Source organism: Drosophila erecta, unplaced genomic scaffold (assembly GCF_003286155.1).
Source record: "Drosophila erecta strain 14021-0224.00,06,07 unplaced genomic scaffold, DereRS2 tig00000305-arrow-arrow-pilon, whole genome shotgun sequence".
NCBI lineage: Eukaryota > Metazoa > Arthropoda > Insecta > Diptera > Drosophilidae > Drosophila > Drosophila erecta.
The window spans coordinates 580879-600293 of NW_020825220.1; the positions used below are offsets into that span (position 1 = coordinate 580879).

The following is a 19415-nucleotide window of genomic DNA, read 5'->3' on the forward strand; positions in this document are numbered from 1 at the left end:
CGAGATTCATTCATGATGGAGTTTATATCGATATTATGTCGTTATCATGCAAGACATGATGCGATACCAAAACCTCCTGAAATGCTTGTAACGTAGGGTCGACCTTGCAGACGGGGAACAAACCAAAATCATACGTGACAATAGAGCTCAAGCGCTGTAGTGAATCAACTGGTTGACCTCATTGGAAAGAACAATTTTCACATAACTTCACTAGTAAAGGGCACAATCCACGAAATTAAACACACCACTCTTTAAGGTCGAGCTCGAACCTGAAACCAAACACCTAAAAAGATACGAGATTCATTCATGATGGAGTTTATGTCGATGTTATGTCGTTATCATGCAAGACATGATGCGATACCAAAACCTCCTGAAATGCTTGTAACGTAGGGTCGACCTTGCAGACGGGGAACAAACCAAAATCATACGTGACAATAGAGCTCAAGCGCTGTAGTGAATCAACTGGTTGACCTCATTGGAAAGAACAATTTTCACATAACTTCACTAGTAAAGGGCACAATCCACGAAATTAAACACACCACTCTTTAAGGTCGAGCTCGAACCTGAAACCAAACACCTAAAAAGATACGAGATTCATTCATGATGGAGTTTATATCGATATTATGTCGTTATCATGCAAGACATGATGCGATACCAAAACCTCCTGAAATGCTTGTATCACAAATAATGATCTTCCCTACGTATAGCTATGTGGAACGCCAAAAGTGTTCCACAACGTAAACTTGAGCTAACTCAATTCCTATTCGAAATATTTGCCAAACAACTTTTTGCAACGCCAACAAACCGCACAAAACTCTTGCATTTTTTAGGCTGCATAGTTGGGTGTCTATTGACTTTATGTCGAAAGACCAGGGTGGATTAGTTGATTTGTGTTTATAAGGTAGAGAGTAAGTTAAGTTAAGATCAATAGCCGAGTCGATCTGGCCATGTCCGTCTGTCCGTATGAACACCTCGATCTCAGGAACTACGAAAGCTAGAATGTTGAGATTAAGTATGCAGCTTCCAGAGACATTGTTTCCTAATGTTGCCACGCCCTCTCTAACGCCCACAAGCCGTCCAAAACTGTCATGCCAACACTTTTGAAAAATGTTGTGATCCTCTTTCACATTTCTTTATAACTTGTAAAGTTATAACTTTAAGTTTTTTTTTAATTTTATTACTTTTTTCCCAATTTCTACCGATATTCCAGAAAATGTTGAAATTTTCCGTTTGCACTTCCACTAGCTCAGTAACGGGTATCTGATAGTCGGGGAACTCGACTATAGCATTCTATCTTGTTTTACTAATAGCTTCTGCCAATCCATAAGTCGAGTACAAAAAAATACATACATGTAACAGAAAGTTGAGATTAAGCATGCAGACTTCAAAGTCATAGAAAAAGCGCAAGTTTGTTATCAGATGCTGCCACGAAAACTCTAACATCCAACAACCGCTTAATACTGTCACGCCCACGGGTTTGAAAAATGGTTGGGTTTTTTTTTCGTTTCGTTATTTGTCTTGCCAATTTCTATTGGTATACCCAAAAACATTTTGGTCACGCCTCTTTTAACGCCCACAAGCCGCCCAAATCTGTCCCGCCCACACTTACAATTTTTGTAAATTTTTGGTGGAGGAAAAGAAATTAGCAATCAAGAAATTAAAATGTTTTGATGTGCTCTTATTAGGGCCATATGAAAAAGGATAATTCTGAAGGGCAAATCAATAAATCTATATTAAAACCGTCTTTATTATACGTCAACTTTTTTCTGATAAAACGTCTAGCTAATGTGAGGCTGGTTATTTCAGCTAATGATACGGCGATTTTTGGCACTGCTGGTATACTTTTGGGTAACCATCTACAATAAAGGCTCATTAAAATATACAAGTTTTCTCTGAGCTCTTACACAAAACTCATTTTCTCAATTTCAGGTCAGCGCCACAACAATTTGCTTCCGGAACTTAAATTATATGAGCTAAGAGCTGAAAAATATAATGGGATGGTTCGCCTACTAAAGCCCGGATGCCGAACCATACTTCTTATCACCGATTGTCAAAGTCGGCAAAAACTTATTCCGTACTTTCACAAGGCAGTTTGGCCGTACAGGAAATCCAAAACATTATTATTTGGGCATATGGTAATTGAAAAAGGATTGCCTTGGTTTGCTGAAATTCTTCGTTTATCATTAAGTAAAAATCGACATTTGCAAGTCAATCCCCGAAATTGCGTTGGTACTGTTCTGGCATTAAATGGTCACCGGAAATATTTTTGTATGTACCATGCTAAGCATCCAGAGTCTGTTCAGGGAACAAAGGTAAGTTTTTAAATGTTAGCGTTTTAATAACATCTTTTGCGGGACTACGCAAAAGTCTTCTGACTTCAAAGCGAACGGTCGTGTTATCGCAACGGACCGCTCATTGTCTATAAAAGTATTAACGTACCTATATTGTTACCAATACCAAAGAAATTCTCTGAAAATTGTTTTTTGCCTTTGACAACACCAGCGGTAGTTTTTAATAAATTCTTTGATAATTCTATATTGTACACATAATTATAAAAATTCCGTTCGATTTGCGAGTAAATCTCGTTTGCTTTGTGCACTATGTCAAACAAATAAATTAAGCCTTTTGTTTTTTTTTAGCTTTGTGTTCTGCTTACTCTTTTTTTGTTGTGCATTGTCCATAGTGCTCTTTGGTTTTGTTTTTGTATGCAAATTAACTGCACTGTGCACCCGCTCTCTCACTATCCCACACATAATCCAAGTTGTATGCGTGCTAACTGCTCACGTAGAAGTTTGGATTTCGTATCTTTTTACAGTGGTATGAATAAAAAAAAAACATGAAAACTAATTTTGTCTGCTTCCAAAACAAACGCCGTCAGGTAATAAAACCTGAGCCAATGACTTGTTGTCTGTGTGGTGCACACTAAATGCGCTGATTTTAGCCATAGCAGCTAAGGGCCTAAATTTAAAATACTGTTTGATGCGCGAGATGAAATCGTTTATGCGCCAAACTAAAGGTGGCTTGAAAGGACTGATCTCGCAGTTTTGGCGTGGCTAGAGATAGGTTTTGTCTAGCTGATGATCTCCTTTCCACGCTAGATTCGCAGCTTAATAGCCCTAAGCTATTAGAGGAAACGCCAAAGCGCAAGAAAGCCGTTTTTGGTAGGCTGCCTAAGGGGAATGCCTCAAATATTGGCAATATCGGCAGCTAAAAAATATTTCGTGCATTCCGTTGTGGAGGTAGTCCAATTTGGGATTACTAGAGATTCCGATTTGTCTGCACAGGTTTCTCAACCAGTGATTCCACCTGTCCTGATAAGCTTACAAGTATAAAGGAATATTGAAACACAGAAACACAATCTGCAGTGCCAAAACCCCACATGATGGTTCCACTAAGGAAGCAAATTTTCGGCTTTCCCTGATCAAACATAATCTGGATGTATTGTCTTATATACAGGACAAAACAAAACCCGATAACATAAAAGTGGAAAAATTTAACTTTTCTTACGCTAGGGACATTTCATTTTTCAAGATAACTGTCCCTAATGAGCTTTTTTTTTATGATTTTTGGGCGGATTGTGGTGAAAGATGAAAAAATTCAGTGGGAATAAAACTATATCCACTATATACATATATTATATGGCCAGTCCACTGCCTCCTCTCTACTTCTCCTTCATCTTCTTCTTCAAAAGACTTACATCCAGTCTCGCTATCTCCTATCAAAATGCAAGAGGCTTGCGTAGCAAGCTAATTAAACTAAATTGTATTCTGATAGCCTTTCTATTGGCTCCCAAATCATTATGTTTGCAGAGACTGGGTTAAAGACAGAGATTCTGAACTCTCAAGTTTTCCCCTTGCTATACTACGGGCTCTTAAATTTCGGCGTCTTCTATTCCCCAAAATATTTAAATCTTCTGTAAGCCGTCTCAAATAAGCTGTCCGACAGGCACTAGTTGGTAGTTCTAGGTGATTTTTATTCACTCTTCATATAAAAAGATAATGCCGATCTTTTGGAAGGCTCCACTCTTCAAAAGCCTCATACATTCTCCCAAGACATCAACCTCTTAACGGTAACAAATTTAATGATCCGGTAAGCTTGACTTATAAAGCAAAGTAGAACTTAAAAGGCTTATGTTAATCCTCTGTAAAAGGCTTGCTGGGCCGAAAGATTACATTTGTAAATCAGTTCATAACTGACCTCTGGTGAAACTTATCCAATAAAATAATAATAATCCAATAAAATAAAATTACAACAAGAAAAAAAAAACATTTTTTTAATTAAATCTATCACCTAAAAAGTTTATTATATATACTATAATATATACTAATATATGTGGTTCACAGAAGGAAAATTGAGTATCCTTGCTTGACTTATCGTTGTCGCATATTAATTATATTCGAAACTCTCTCGGTCGAAGTTCGAAATTATGTCTTGTAAGAGAGTAGCACTTTCTAATTAACCTGAAGATCCATATCATTTAACTGTTGAGGTGACAATCGACACAGACACCGTAATAAAAGAAAAATCAGAGAAGTCAACAAATCGAATTCATTGTTTTTGCAAGGCAAGCTTTTTGAGGCTAAATAATTTGATATCTGGCTAATTGGTCCTTAATTCTGCAACATAAAGGCGGATGCCATAAATATTTTTTATACCGCAATCAAATCATTTGTTAATGCTTGTGTATGTGTAATGTGCTTGTAGTTTACACACCTACGTCCAGACTTTACTCAAAATTCAAAGATACCGGTTCTAAGTCTATGTTTTCTAAATATTTAAGTATTCGTTTAAATTTGAATGCTCAGTGTTACAATAAATATTTAAGCCGTTGTAAGTTCCAGTTAGCACAGGATCCGAAAGAGCTTTATAATTTCGTTAACACTAAGCTCAAAACAGTTTCTTACCCTTCCTCATTATTTTTTAAAAGTACAACTGTAAGATCGAATCAGGCAATCTCCCATTTAGTTGCGCAGTTTGTTCAATACACATTTTCTACGTGACCTCATTCCGAACAGCCTTACTCTTACGCGGTATCAAAGTCGAATTTTAATAATAATATTTTCTGTCACGCTACTTTGTCTCAAAGCAAAAAGCAAAAGCTTACTGCTATACGATTTTCAGCGTGTTAAGACTGTCTATTCGCTAGGTCCCAACGGAGTTCCTGGCTGTGTGCTTAGGTTCTGTGCGAAAACCTTGTGTTAGCCTCTACTAAAACTGTTTATCTTATCTCTGGAATCTTCATAGTTCCCCCCTATATGGATGGATTACTTTGTACTAAAGAAGGTAACCAATTGGAAGCAAGCAATTACAGATGAATCTTTAAATTGTCGGCTATTCCTAAACTTTTTGAAAATGTTATCACTCCTCATTTGCAGTTATGAAACGCAGATCAACAACCACCAACCTTTTGGAGCTATATTCCTTAGTAATAGAGGGCTTCAAAAATAATTTTCAACAGATGTCATCTACACTGACTAGTAAATCATTTGACTCTTTTAATTATTCACTTTTGGTTAGGAAAACTGATTTAATAAATTTTTCCACTTAATCTTCTCTTTCTTGTCAAGAGCCATCTTGGTCCGCTACTTGTTACCTTATTTATTAACATGTTCCCTTAGCAATAAAACTTTGCGTGTTCTTATGTACGCAGACGATGTTAAATTATGCCTGCAGTGAAAGGACATTTCTTGCCATTCGGACTTACAATCCGATCTAAATAGCTTTCAAATATGTAATATTTGGATAACGTGATATTTGGACCGCATACCGCATTGAATCAGTTCAAAAAAAAGTCTTACTGTTTGCCTTACGGCGCCTAAATTGGGATGCAAACCTTATATTACCTTCTTATTTGTAACCTGATTCGTGGTGAAGTTGATAGTCCCGACATGGTTATGTCTTCGCCGACGACGTGATTATCTTTACAGAAAACAAGAGGTGTTACATTAATTGTACCAATCTGAGAGTTTTGCGTAAAAAACTGTTTTTTTTTCCAAAGAAAAGAAAGTATCGAATATATGGGCTTTATACTTTCAGCGCTAGGTATTCGAAAATGTAATGTTGCTATGCCCAGATTACAGGAAGACAACACAATTACAACAGATACTTCTTCCTTCGGTTTAGGCGCTGTCCTATCAAGAACTCCAAAACTCTAACACTTTAAAACTCTAAACACTTTTGCAGAGAATATGTGATGTGGTAAAGAAAGACGTATTCAACTCAACTCAAGTGTTAGCATGGCCGCTTTGGGCGTTAGAGCGGGCATGGCAAACCATTTTTTGGTATACCTATAGAAATTGGTAAGACAAATAATAAAATTTTAAAGTTTCAACACATTTTTCAAATGTGTAAGTGTGGCAGCTTTGGGCGGTTTGTGCGCGTCCGAGTGGGCGTGGCAATATTGACCCGTATGGGTCAACAAGCTTGCGATGCGTCTGGAATCTATATGCCTGGAATCTTAATCCCTTTATCAGATCAGGTCAGATCGACTCGGCTATTGATCCTGATTAAGGATATATATACTTATGGTCGGAAACGCTTACTTTTACCTCTTACATACTTTTCAACGAATATAGTATACACTTTTACTTTACAAGTAACGGGTATAAAAATATAGGCCACTGCGGAAAATGGCTTTGCAGATGTTTTGTTTCTTCTACTATTGCAGAGTGTGGTAAGGTTAGTTGAATGTTTTAGGTATTGAAAATCCTTCCAAATAGTAATGTCTCCGTTCATAATGATGATTTTGCCTTCGTTGAAGCTGGGAAGTTATTAGGTGCAGTTGACATCCAGAGTCGAGCAGAGCACGGAAAGGAACGAAGATTCCTGAACGGTTCTGCACTAATACGGTGGCAGTGGCTAGGAGCACAAAATCTTTATTGAGATCCTGTGCAAGAAGAGCCGCAGACGTTCCAGGCAATGCAGAGGGTTCTTCGGCATGATGTGAGTCAGAGGCAAGCGTTTCTTCGTTTTTGAAGCTCTGGGAACAATATATTGAGAGCCCTGAATCATTGCAGAACGCACAGGTCGAAGGGCTGAGACTTGAAGCAAGAAGCGCCGACCTACGTAAATCAGATATTCTGTTACATCCATCGACTGCCTGGCGCATAGCGTGCCATGGCGAACTCCATATTCTCCAGCGACCTGCATCGCTGCTCCAGAAACGATTACATGGATTCCCACGTTAGAATTGAATTTTTGAAGACTGAGTCCTCCAAATGTTCTCGCCTGAATCGCCGGAGATGCACTTTTGGACAAGTACTTGGGCGATAATGCATCCAGGGATTTGTTTCGTAGAGCCGATTCCGTTTAGAGCACGAATATGAGCGGTGAATTTATCCGACATCTCACGAAGCATTGAAACCGAACCACTCTGCACTACCCAGAATTTCAATGAAATGCGCCTGAAAAAATAAACTGCGATTAGAAAATCAGTTTTGTAACAATTCCAGAGCTATAGTATAGTTGTCCTCCGAAATTTCCAGTGAGCGAATGGTTTCCAAAGCCGTTGTCCCTCAGACAGATTCGTAGATTACGTAGATCTATTATAATCGTAGTCTAGCCAGCTAGCATAGCCTTCAGCGAATTTTGGAAGCTCAAGAGGGGGTAGCGACGGTGCCCTAGTCCGGAATGAACGCTGCTGATGACCACAATCACACGAAATGCCGTCAGCAAAGGATGAGTGGGAGTGAATTTGCGAAACGCGAGTTACCATAGTTACCATCCCTTTACCCAAAGACCCTACGACACTTTCAGCGACCACTCCAGAATTGGCCATCCAGATATGGCCTAACCCCTAGTTTGACGCCCCCGACGATTGCAACAGAATCGGCATGTAGCGGATGGGAAAAATATCTAGCTCAGCATTTTTGGGCAACAGCAGCGGTTTGCTGACAAAATCGTTACAATACATACATATTCAAACCCGATAATCATGATCTCGTTTGAATGAATTTCAAATTTTTAAATTTCAAAATATTTCTCATCGAATGTTTGAGCTTCCCGAAGCTTTTCAATAACCACAAACTTAATTTTGTAGGAGGGATACCGTTAGCAGATTTGGTGTTCTTGACTACATTAATAGTAGTGTCAAGAATGGATGCTTGGTTTTAATGTAACATCATAAATACGTTCTCATTTGACCTCATCACAATTTGTTCACATCTTCCGCATATTTCTATTTAAGCTTACCAAATACAATTTGCTACATTCGTCAAATGATGATCCAAGCTGCCTAGAATGATTTACTATATTTTTTCCTGCTTCTACAGGCTTATTTGCATTTATATTGTGCAGCTCTGAACACTAGTGGCTAAGTTCAGTCATTCCGGCAGAAAGTATGCTCACTTCAATGGTTCATTCTAAATTTGCGGAGAATGAAAATAGGAAAGACATGCAGTAAATAGGTCCAGTAAAGAAGCTCTAAAATCAGAAACAGAACAACAATACTGCAATCAAAGCAGATCAAAAAAGAATACTCACAACCGTAACGAACAATTTAGCCGAGTAGGAAGACTGACATCCCAAACGAACTATTACAACAAAAAAAAAAACAGATAACCCGGAATCCTTAACCAAACAATTAAGTATAGAAGCAAGGAAGACTTACCCAATTACAGCAGTGAAAGTATTCAGACCTATGTTTAATTTATATGAGATAAGCACGTCAGCTGGAGAGAGTCCCCTGAAATCGCAATGAAATAATGTACTAATGGAAGACGTTTTTTTTTCAGCCCTATCTATTTTACGAAACAAGATTTTACGACTAGGTTGTTCGACAGGTGTTGATTCCATCCAGGAGCGTTCGAATAGACCCTTGGGTCCAATTCCACAGATACAAATGACGACGGTAGAATTCATGAAGAACGATGTGCGCCGAAGCTATGCAATTGATAAAGATTTTTGTATGCTAAGATTTGTGGTCCCCTTGTAGATCGTAGGAAACGAAACACGTATGTGATTGTTCGTAAACACTGAATGTACGAGCTAATGTTCGTTAACTTTAAAAGAACATAGTTATAGACAACTGTTGTGCTAGAGGTGCTTTTTCTGTGTTCTGATTTGACGACGTCCGCATCAGTGTCTACGATTTAAGGTGACCAAGTTGCAGATGACTGCATCAAGATACAATTCAACTGGATCCTCTGTTAGGTCAGCCAGAACTATTTACGAATTGAATTGATTACTCGCAAAATCCGTGGAGCTGGAACGCCAGAAGCTTGTCACTTCGTCTTGATGTGTGCTCAGATCATTGTTTGCATGTCTTTCCATAGAATCAGAGTGATTGGAATAACACCTAGTTAAGTGAAAGTGGCCACGGCAAAAATTACTTGAATGGATTGAATTACTTCAATTACTTGAAATGGTCCGGTGATCATATCATCCACGTAAAATGACGATGTAATGACTGCAAAGCCGTTACGATGAATCTCAGTGAGATGATGCAAGGCTGAAGCAGTACCGTATGTCATAGTGTTTAATCGAACGTGCAAAGAATATTGTCTGGAAGTGTCTGTACATTTTGATGAAATCAGCAGTGATGTCATACCGATAAAGTCAGCAGAAGTACATATAAATGTTTCAGAATTGTTTGACCAACGAGTAGTAAATCGCTGGTTCAGTCCCCATAGCGTCTGCATAAATATCTTTGACTTCGCCCAATGAATCAAATTTTTTCTGATTCGGAGCTTACCACTCGCTTGGTTATGGCTGTCCACAGTGGACCGTGAACTTCGACGTGTTTCTCCTCATTGGGCATTTCGCAAGAACCTGTTTATTGTTGGAGATCCATTTCCACAGCTTGGATCCGGAGGTAAACAATATTTTGTGCAACTCCTGTTGCATTTTGACTGCTTCCACTACGCTGTTTGCTCGAGTAAGGCAATTCAATTCTTTAGATGTGTTTTTTATGCCCCCAGGCGATTAGTTAATAAAACTGGTGATTGCGGTGCATTCACACCTGGCGATACATTTTTTCTATTTTTCCGCTGTGAACACGTACATATTTGTCGGTTTAAAAGCGGATAAAGATTGCAAATAGCTTATTTTGGACATTGGGTGCAGTATGAAATATGTCATTTAATGAGTTCGCCATTTTGTATAAAACATCAAACACTACCCGTGACTTTCAGTTCACATTCGACAGCCTAAGCCATCGGTCGCGCTCTTCCGCGAGACGTTTTCGTAGCGCTGCATGCAAATCCGAATCCAAACCCAAAACAAACGAAAGATACAGAGTGCTTTTTTGCATTCTGCTCAGAGTGACGCTCAATTTCGGCAGCTCTTAAGAAGCCTTTAAGTTTGGGGACCCTTAACGTGTCTGACCCGCCAGACATCTGGAGGAAGCAACCTCCGGACGGTATCTTCCTAGTACCGTCTAGAACAGATGAGGAATCGCTGGCAAACATCTCTCCCTTTATAATAAATCAAACAATCGACTTCATAATCCAAGGTGAGGTTAAAGACTGCTAAAAATCAAAAGTTGGAAAACTTCTCATCCAAACAAAAAACATATTGCAAGCAGAGAAACTAAAAACCTTATCAGCTTGCCTTCAAACACCCCCAACGTCAATATACCAATTAAAATACCAGAACACCAAAGTCTTAATTGTGTTAAAGGGGTTATTAACTCAAGCGATCTTAGAGGAATCGACGAAAATGACATTTGAAAACCTCAGATCACAAAACGTAGTAGAAATTGAAAAACTCCAAAAATTTATTCTCGTCATGAAATCTAAAAATATAGAAGAGAAGAGTGTAAGTCCGAGAGTCTCTTCAAATTCACTTCCACAATCTCACCACAATCAAAACCAGAAGTAATTTGGAGTAATATAACAAAGCTCTGTGGGCTTCACAATTCCACACAAATACACGTATTTGTATGAATTCAATCCATGAATCTCAGAATTCAGACCTCCTTACTTGCCTGGAAGAAATATCCAACACATTTGCTACCCACTGGTCCCTACTCTCAGAAGATACTCAATTCCCCCCGTCATTTATGCAAGAGAAATGAAAAATAAACACAATGCACTGTTTATGGATTGTCTACTATATGTAGACGCTCTTATTAACAGAGCCCTTTCCGAAAAGAGACATTTATCCATCATCTCTCTAGCCTTTGCGAAAGCCCTTGAGATAGTAGGGTTACACACAATCATCAAACAGCTCACGGTTTGGGGTTGTGGACCAATAATAAAAAAATATGTCCCAAATTTCATGACCAACAGGAAAATCAGAGTATGTGTATATGAGAAACTCTCAAGCACACAGCCTATGCAGACGACTATAACATAATCATCGACTTCAAGAAAGAAAAACATATATCTATTAACTTGGATCCCCTTCTTACTGAAATAGGTGAATGGACCCAAAAGTCGGGACCGACGCTATCAGTTACAAAATGCAGACATATACACATCTGCCGGAAAAAACAATGTGCATGCCAAGTTTCAACACCAACAACAAATATTAAGAATGTGAACGAACTCACTCCCTTAGGTTTATTCTTTGGCACAAAATACAAGTTTAAACCTCACCTAACAAAACTACATAAGTCGCTAAACAAATCGCTAAGCATCATCAAATATTTATGATACAATAGCCACCCACATATCATGGTGCACATAATAACAAGATAAATACTATGGTCGACTTCCCCGACTATCAGATACCTGTTACTCAGCTAGTGGAAGTGCGAACGAGAAATTTCAAAATTTTCTGGAGTATCGGTAGAAATAGGGAAAAAAATAAAACAAAACTTAAAATTTTTTTTTTTCCTATAGAAATTTACAAGATATAAAGAAATGTGAAAAAGGATCACAACATTTTTCAAAAGTGTTGGCATGACAGTTTTGAACGGCTTGTGGGCGTTAGAGAGGGCGTGGCAACATTTGGAAACAATGTATCTGGAAGCTGCATACTTAATCTCAACATTCTAGCTTTCGTTGTTCCTAAGATCGAGGAGTTCATACGGACAGACGGACAAGGGCAACTTAACTTAACTTAATTAACTTAACTTAATCACCTCTCTACCTTATAAACACAAATCAACTAATCCACCCTAGTCTTTCGACATAAAGTCAATAGACACCCAACTATGCAGCCTAAAAAATGCAAACACAAACAAGGATATCTACAATAAACAATTCTACAAATCAAGGATCAACTTAAGAACAACACTTATACACTATTTTACACAGATGCTTCTCGAAACAAGATAGGCTTTGCAATAACTACAGAAGACGAGACACTGAAACAAGCAGTGCTTCCAATCTACTCCTTAGTATTCTCAGCAGAAGCCATAGCCATTCTGGAAGCATTAAAAATAGTCTTAACAAGAAGAGGGAAAAGCTGAATCTGCTCCGACTCCCTTTCCACAGTAGAATCAATTACCAATATACGCAATACAACATTCTACATCTCAACGATCCGTGACTTACTTATTAAATATGCTCGTCAAGTCAAAATTCTATGGGTCGCCAGTCACATCGGCATCAAAGGCAATGAATAAGCAGACACCGCAGCTAAAGAAGCAACAACTCGCCCTTAATAACTACCCCAAACTTTAACCGCACCGATATAAATAGATTTATAAAAACAAACATTATTAATGACAAATCCAATTATGTTGGAAATTTATCTTCCTGTTACCAATCGATAACTGGAGAGACAATGACTTTTTTTATGGCAATTAATATTGTGTTCCATCTGGATACGGAGTTAATGATAACAAAATCATTCAAATTGTCGTTGAGAAAGAGTTATCAGGTTGGTTTCAACAATTGGTACGGAAACCTGTCGGGGTTTCCAAAACTCAGATTTGTCGGTTTAGATGCATGGCATACAGTACATAAACCGTCTGCTTTAGGACGTCGCAACTAGAACATATACCAGTTGGACTGTGTATATGGCATATGACAGCTCAGCGACAGCCTCTGTTGAATGCAATGACTTAAGCTTTTCTTTGTGGGGAAAACTGTAACTGATTTTATTCAGTAAACCTAACGGTATTTATAGGCAACAGGATATAGATAATATGCTAATGTTAGCCGAATTCTGTGCATAGGGAAATGTTGGATAGAGACCACAATTGCTCAATATTATTGCTGCAATTTAGAAATTTCCACACGCCAACTAGATTTCGTCAATTCAGAATAGTACGCTAAACTGAGGTAAACATATTCCCAGGACTGAAGAATCAGTCAATATCGGAAAATATGAGATTTGTGGACTTCCGTTGATGATGTGGTTATTTTTTCGAGAATAAAAAAGGCCATGTTAAGGAAAAATATTAAGTTTTAAAAAGCCTATATGATTCTTAAATTAAAGTGTCCAACAAGAAGACAATTTTTTCAAGCAAAGGTTCATAGAAATTTTTTGAATACTTTGGGTTCATAGGAAGCAACTGGGGTGCAAAGACCGAAACATTGAAAGTAAAACCCATGCTTATGGACACTTGTCCTCACTAGAACCAAAAAAAAATCTGTATGAATCTAGGTTATTTTAATGTCTAGGCAGTTATTACTGATGTTTCTTTAAGGACTTTGAGAGGTTGAGAAATGTCTTATCTTCTCAGATACCCTGATGTCAAGAAACAATTCGATTTGACAACGGATGCGCCCGCGAGTGGTATCAACCCTATTCTCTTATATTTTACGTGATTTTATGCCACAAATAAAGCAGAATTGTTAGCTATAGTATGGGCGTTAGGTAATAGTATAGGTCCGGCACTCGTGAAATCAACGACTCTCGCTAAAGGCCACTTCATGGATGGCAAGTTCTTATTATTAACAAGACCACGTCATCCACAAAAACCAGCTTTAGGAGTGCGCCACTTTCATTGGGAAGCGATTGATTTTTAAGTTTCAAAAAATTCATCGAGATCGGCAAGGCTTTCTGAAATCTTTTATAAAGGTGGAAAATTAACTACTGCAAATATTTGTCAAAGAAGAGTTCTCAGCTCATGGAAGGTCAGAATGGAGGAGCCCACAGCATCGATCGAGAAAGAATGAAACGCCAGACAATTTCCTTCGCCAGACAAAAATTTCACAATGCTGCTATTAGAAGCGTCTTTTTATAAGCGTCTTTATCACGTACACTACAAGGGATTGCCACCAAATACATACATAACCCCGACAGGCTTAAACCACTTAGTAAGCAAGGTCAAACAAATCCCGCCACCCAGGGATAAGCTGGGCGTACGGAATATTTACCTGACGATGAAAGCTTGCGATGCTCGTGCAAGAGCTGGTGGACAAGCTGCTCACCCAACTAAAGCTACTATGGGCGATATATATTATACCACAGACGGCAAAGCATCCTCCGTGCAGATCTTGAGTGATTGGTTATATGAAATCGCTGAGGCAGCGAGCCAGGTCACAGTGCCTTTCTACAACACCATATGGAGAGATGTGAGCCATAGATCTACATGCCAAAGTGCGCAGCTTGCCAAAGGGCGGAACATAAAGTGCAAGATTGTCCAGAGTTCGAAGGTATGTGCATCATATGCATAACACCAATTTTCGTTAGGGGTTAGGTGTTAGGGGAGTCAGGCAAACACTGTGCCTACGGTGGACAAATCACTCTACGCACACCGACGACTCAACATATCCAACGCTCGCACCGGACTAAGTACAAGTTGCGGGACGTACACAGCTTACGTATTTCGGTAGATTCTGAGATTTCGGTACCTAAAAGGTCTTCCTATAGAATCATTTTAGAACGCTGGAATCTAACCTCTAAAGATACGCGAAGGAGCATAGAACCAACCCATAGCATCGAAAACCCGACTAGGATGAACGCCACAAAGCTGCAATGTAAGTCAGACAACACTGGGGCGTGTTAACATACACACTTGCAGTTGCAGCCATTTAGATAGCAATATTCACGAAGCGATAAACCAAACGTTTTACATAGAAACATCAACTCCACGGGAAATGCTATCGGGAGGGGACACTCAAGCTTTTTACCACCTACAATCAACTGCTGTCTTCAAAGACAGCCGATACGAAGTCGGTCTTCATTTTAAGGATGCATCAACCCCACTTGCAAACACTGGTAGCTGTTTCCCCCGGCGCTTTCCCCCGGCTTGAGTGCTTCCGAGGACCCGACTTGTCGAAACACCTTTTCGACCTATTAATCTCATTCAGAGTTTGTGGCTACATAACCGAAATGTTTCATCAGATCAGGGTGAGACCCACTGAAGCAGACCCGCAAAGGTTTCTATGGTGGGATCGCGGCGACGACACAAAACCGCCTAGCGTATATCGTACTCCATGAGCGCTTTACCTTTGGAATTGAGCGCTCTTTACTGCGCATCGGGAGGCCTTAAGATACGTAACTGGACATCCAATGAGTTGAAGCAAGTTGAAATTACGACCACGGAAAAGGTGCTCGGTCTGTATTGGATGCCGGAGCCCGACGAGTTAGTTTTTCAGTTCAAATTCGCTAATTGGCTGAGACACAAAGTACTGGAAGGAGATGAGACACCAACCAAATATGAGCTCTTGCAAGTACTAATGTGTATGTACGACCAGTTTGGATTTATCTCATGCTACACAATCGTTCAAAAAATCCTTTTACAAGACGTATAGTGAAGCTCTATTGACTGGGGTTGACACCTACCTGAAGATCTCACACCCAAATGGACACAATGAAAACGCTCGCTACCTATCATTGCTACCATACAAGTCTCACGGTGCTACTTCAATAAAGGAGACCCTGAAAGCAACGTACATACATTTGTCGACGTCAGCGAAATGGCATACGCTGCAGTCTGCTACCTACGAGTATGCCAAGGGAAGGAAACATACCTTTGCTTTGTAGCGTCAGAGGCGAAAGTTGCGCCGCTTAGTCTGTTATCGGTCCCTACTGGTCCGACTTCAAAACCGTCTTAGTTGGCTTCGCATGGATCCACGAAAATTTCAGTAGTACGTAAAGCATCGAGTTGGTGAAGTGTTAGAAACCACAAACGTGAATCAATTGCCCAAGTGAACCCCGCCGATCCTGCAACGAAATCCACTGATCTAAAGAACGTCGACAAGTGGTTAAACGGTCCAAAATTCCTACTACAAGACAAAACGCAGAATATATGTCCGACTGGTGGAGATTATATCGCGCTATATCGATTTTCTTACTATATATCAAGCGGCTTCAAGCTAAAGCTCGCAAGACGACACCAAAACAAAGCGTTTCTTGACAGATGGTACAACGGGCCAAAATCATATTATGGCGCTACGCGCACTCATCCGAGTTTGCCAAGGACACCCAAAGCCTGGATCAAGGTAAATGCAAAAACTAATATGTTTAAACATCTTTCTAGACGACGATAAGCTATTACGAATCCGCGGTCGGGCGGAAAATTTAAACAACAGCCAACAGATTGTGCTACCATATAGGAACTATATAACGCGAAATGGAAGTGCATAACCCGAATTCGAAGAACCTTTTACATCCCACGGTTGCGCGTTCTTTACAAAAATATTCGCAAATCCTGCCCAAGGTGTAGGATTGAGAGCGCCGGGCCAGACTACCCCAAATGGCGGCCGTGCCAGCCGCTCGTCTAGCCGCCCTTTCACATATGTGGGCATTGACTACTTCGCGCCAAAATTGGTCACGGTCGTTCGCCGAAGTGAGAAGCGCTGGGGTGTCATATTCATATTCATATTCAATGCCTTTCTATAAGGGCAGTGCATTTGTATGTGGCGCACTCACTAGACACCGCCTCGTGCCTGAGGGCAATTAGGAACTTTATCAGCCGGAGAGGATCGCCGCTGGAATAACTCGGATAAGAGAACCAATTTTAAGGCCGCAGAGCTTAGTGTCAAAGAAATTATAAAGCTGTTTCGATCCTGTGCGAACTGGAACTTACAACATTTTAAATAGTTCTGTTACTAGAACTAAGCATTAATCACGGTAAAATTTAAACGAGCCCTTAAATATTTAGAAAACATAGACTGAGAACCGGTATCTTTGAATTTTAGAATATCTTTAGGTGTGTCAACTCTTTATTGGATATAGACGGATAGTACATCGGAACACAAGAGTTAACAAATGATTTGATTGCCATTATGTTGCAGGAGTAAAAATCGGACCAATTAAAGCCAGATAAAATTATTTCGACTCAGAGAGTTTGCCTTGCGAAAACGATAATCGCTTGGTTGACTTCTCTGATTTTTCTTTTATTACGGTAACTGTATTGATTGTCATCTCAAAAGTTGGATGATATGGATCTTTTAGTTGAGTAAGGAGTGCTACTCTGGACAGAAACACACATTCAGGACTTGTTACAAGACATAAACCCAAAATTCGATCAAGAGTGTCTTGAATATAATTAACAAGCGACAACGATAAGTTGAGCAAGCCGTCAATAAAGTCGTGTTGTGCGATAGGGAGAAGGATATTCAATTTTTCTTCTGTGGACCATTAAGTATATTAAAATCATCTAGAGCTACCAACTTGTCCCTCTCGGACAGCTTATTTGAGACGGCTTAGATAGCAGAGAGAAGATTTAAATAATATATATTTTGGGACGTAGAAGACGCCAAAATCTAAGAGCACGTAATATAAACAGAGTTATCGGAAAAGAACAGCTTTATGCCTATGAATTCTAGGTTACGGGATTCATCAACCGCAACTAAGTGTGCATACCTTGGAAAAACTTCAGAGTTAAATGTCTCTGGCTTTAACTCAGTCTCTGTAAGCATAATGATATGAGAGGCAATGGAAAGGCTATCAGAATAAAATGTAGTTAGCGTAATAGTAGATTGTGAGGCTAGATGTTCGTTTTTTGAAGAAGAGTAAGAAGAAGTGAGGGAAGTATAATACTCACGGCCCTTTTTTCCTATTTTTATACCCGTTACTCGTAGAGTAAGAGGGTATACTAGATTCGTTGAAAACTATGTAACAGGCACAAGGAGGCGTTACCGACTATATAAAGTAGACATATTCTTGATCAGGATATAGCCGAGTCAAACTGGCCATGTCCGTCTGTCCGTACACCTCGATCTCAGGAACTACAAAACCCAGAAGTGTCATGCCCACACGTTAAAAAAAAGTTGTAATTTTTTTACATTTTTTTTTTATATATTTTTTTTTTTTAATTTCTATAGATTTGTCAAATAACGTTGTGCCACGCCCACTCCTACGCCCACAAACCGCATGTAACTGTCACGCCCGCAGTTTTGTTAAATAATGTGTTATTTTTTAAATAATTTCTAAATTTTTATAGATTTGCCTAAAAACTTTTTGTCACGCCTACTCTAACGCCTACAAGCCGCGCAAAACTGTCACTTTTTATTCCAGAAAATGTTGAAATTTATCGTTGGCACTTCCACTAGCTGATTTATGGGTATCTGATAGTCGGGGAACTCGACTATAGCATTCTCTCTTGTTGATCTTAGCTTCGAACTCTTTCACAACCATACTATCCGCCCAAAAATCACCAGAGCATATGGTCAAAGATAACTCAGTAGGGATGAAATGTCATCAGTTAGAAAAATTAAATTTTTTCACTTTTATGTAGCCTGCTTTTGTTTTCTCCTGTATATAAGGCAATACATTAGATGATGTATTATGATTATGATTAGCCTTGTAAATTTGTATCGATTTGCCAAATATCATTGTGCCACTCATTGCCCACTCTACCGCACAAAACCACAAAACCACGCCCACATTTTTCAAAAATGTTTTGATATTTTTTCATTTTTTTATTAGTGTGGTAAATTTCAATCGATTTACCAAAAATCTTTTTTCACGTCCACTGTATATATAAGTTAACTAAGTTAACCGGACCGATCGTCCGCTCACCAGCACCGGCCAAATTGTGGACCAAGCATTTGGCCGCAAGCTCGCACATAGCCGGCAGAAGCTCTGCACATTGGCAGAGGCCGCTATGAAGTTTTTTCTATGTTAGCTTTTAAGTCAGTTCGTTTAGGTCAATCCAATAATAAAGTGCACAAGCTCATAAAACTTACTCCGACATCTGTCGTTATCATTATAAACTACCATAGATATCTGAGTCCCTAGGCCAGAAGCCAAAAGAAAGTGAATTCACTACCCCCCGCTTCCGTACGAGGGACACCTGGAGATCATCGGCCAAACGGCAATATACTAGTGACTGTGGCGAGGGATCCCCCCTGCAGCACTCTACTTATATTAATTTATACATTTGATTAATATATTTTACTCTTGCTTAAGGTTAATTACCTGCGCTTATTTTCTAATAAATTTTATTTATTTAATAAAATAATTTAATTTATTAATTAATTATTTAATAAAATTATTTAATTTATTAATTAATTATTTAATAATAATTTAATTTATATAACTTTTCCGTCACTTTTTGGTCCTTATATGTGTTCCGGCTGCGCCAGTTAATAAATCGTGAGTGGTGGAAACTAGTTGAGTAATTACTT

The 19415-nt window shown here is 39.1% G+C and overlaps 1 protein-coding gene across 1 annotated transcript in view; it reads left to right on the forward strand.

Annotated features, from left to right (window-relative positions):
- The window catches only part of LOC6541859 (dnaJ homolog subfamily C member 16), a 171576-nt gene that overhangs the window by 150732 nt on the left and 1429 nt on the right, over nucleotides 1–19415 (forward strand). The window contains exon 10 of the mRNA XM_015159195.2: nucleotides 1930–2312. Coding sequence (XP_015014681.1) covers nucleotides 1930–2312 — 383 coding nt within the window. The remainder of the gene's footprint in view (nucleotides 1–1929; nucleotides 2313–19415) is intronic.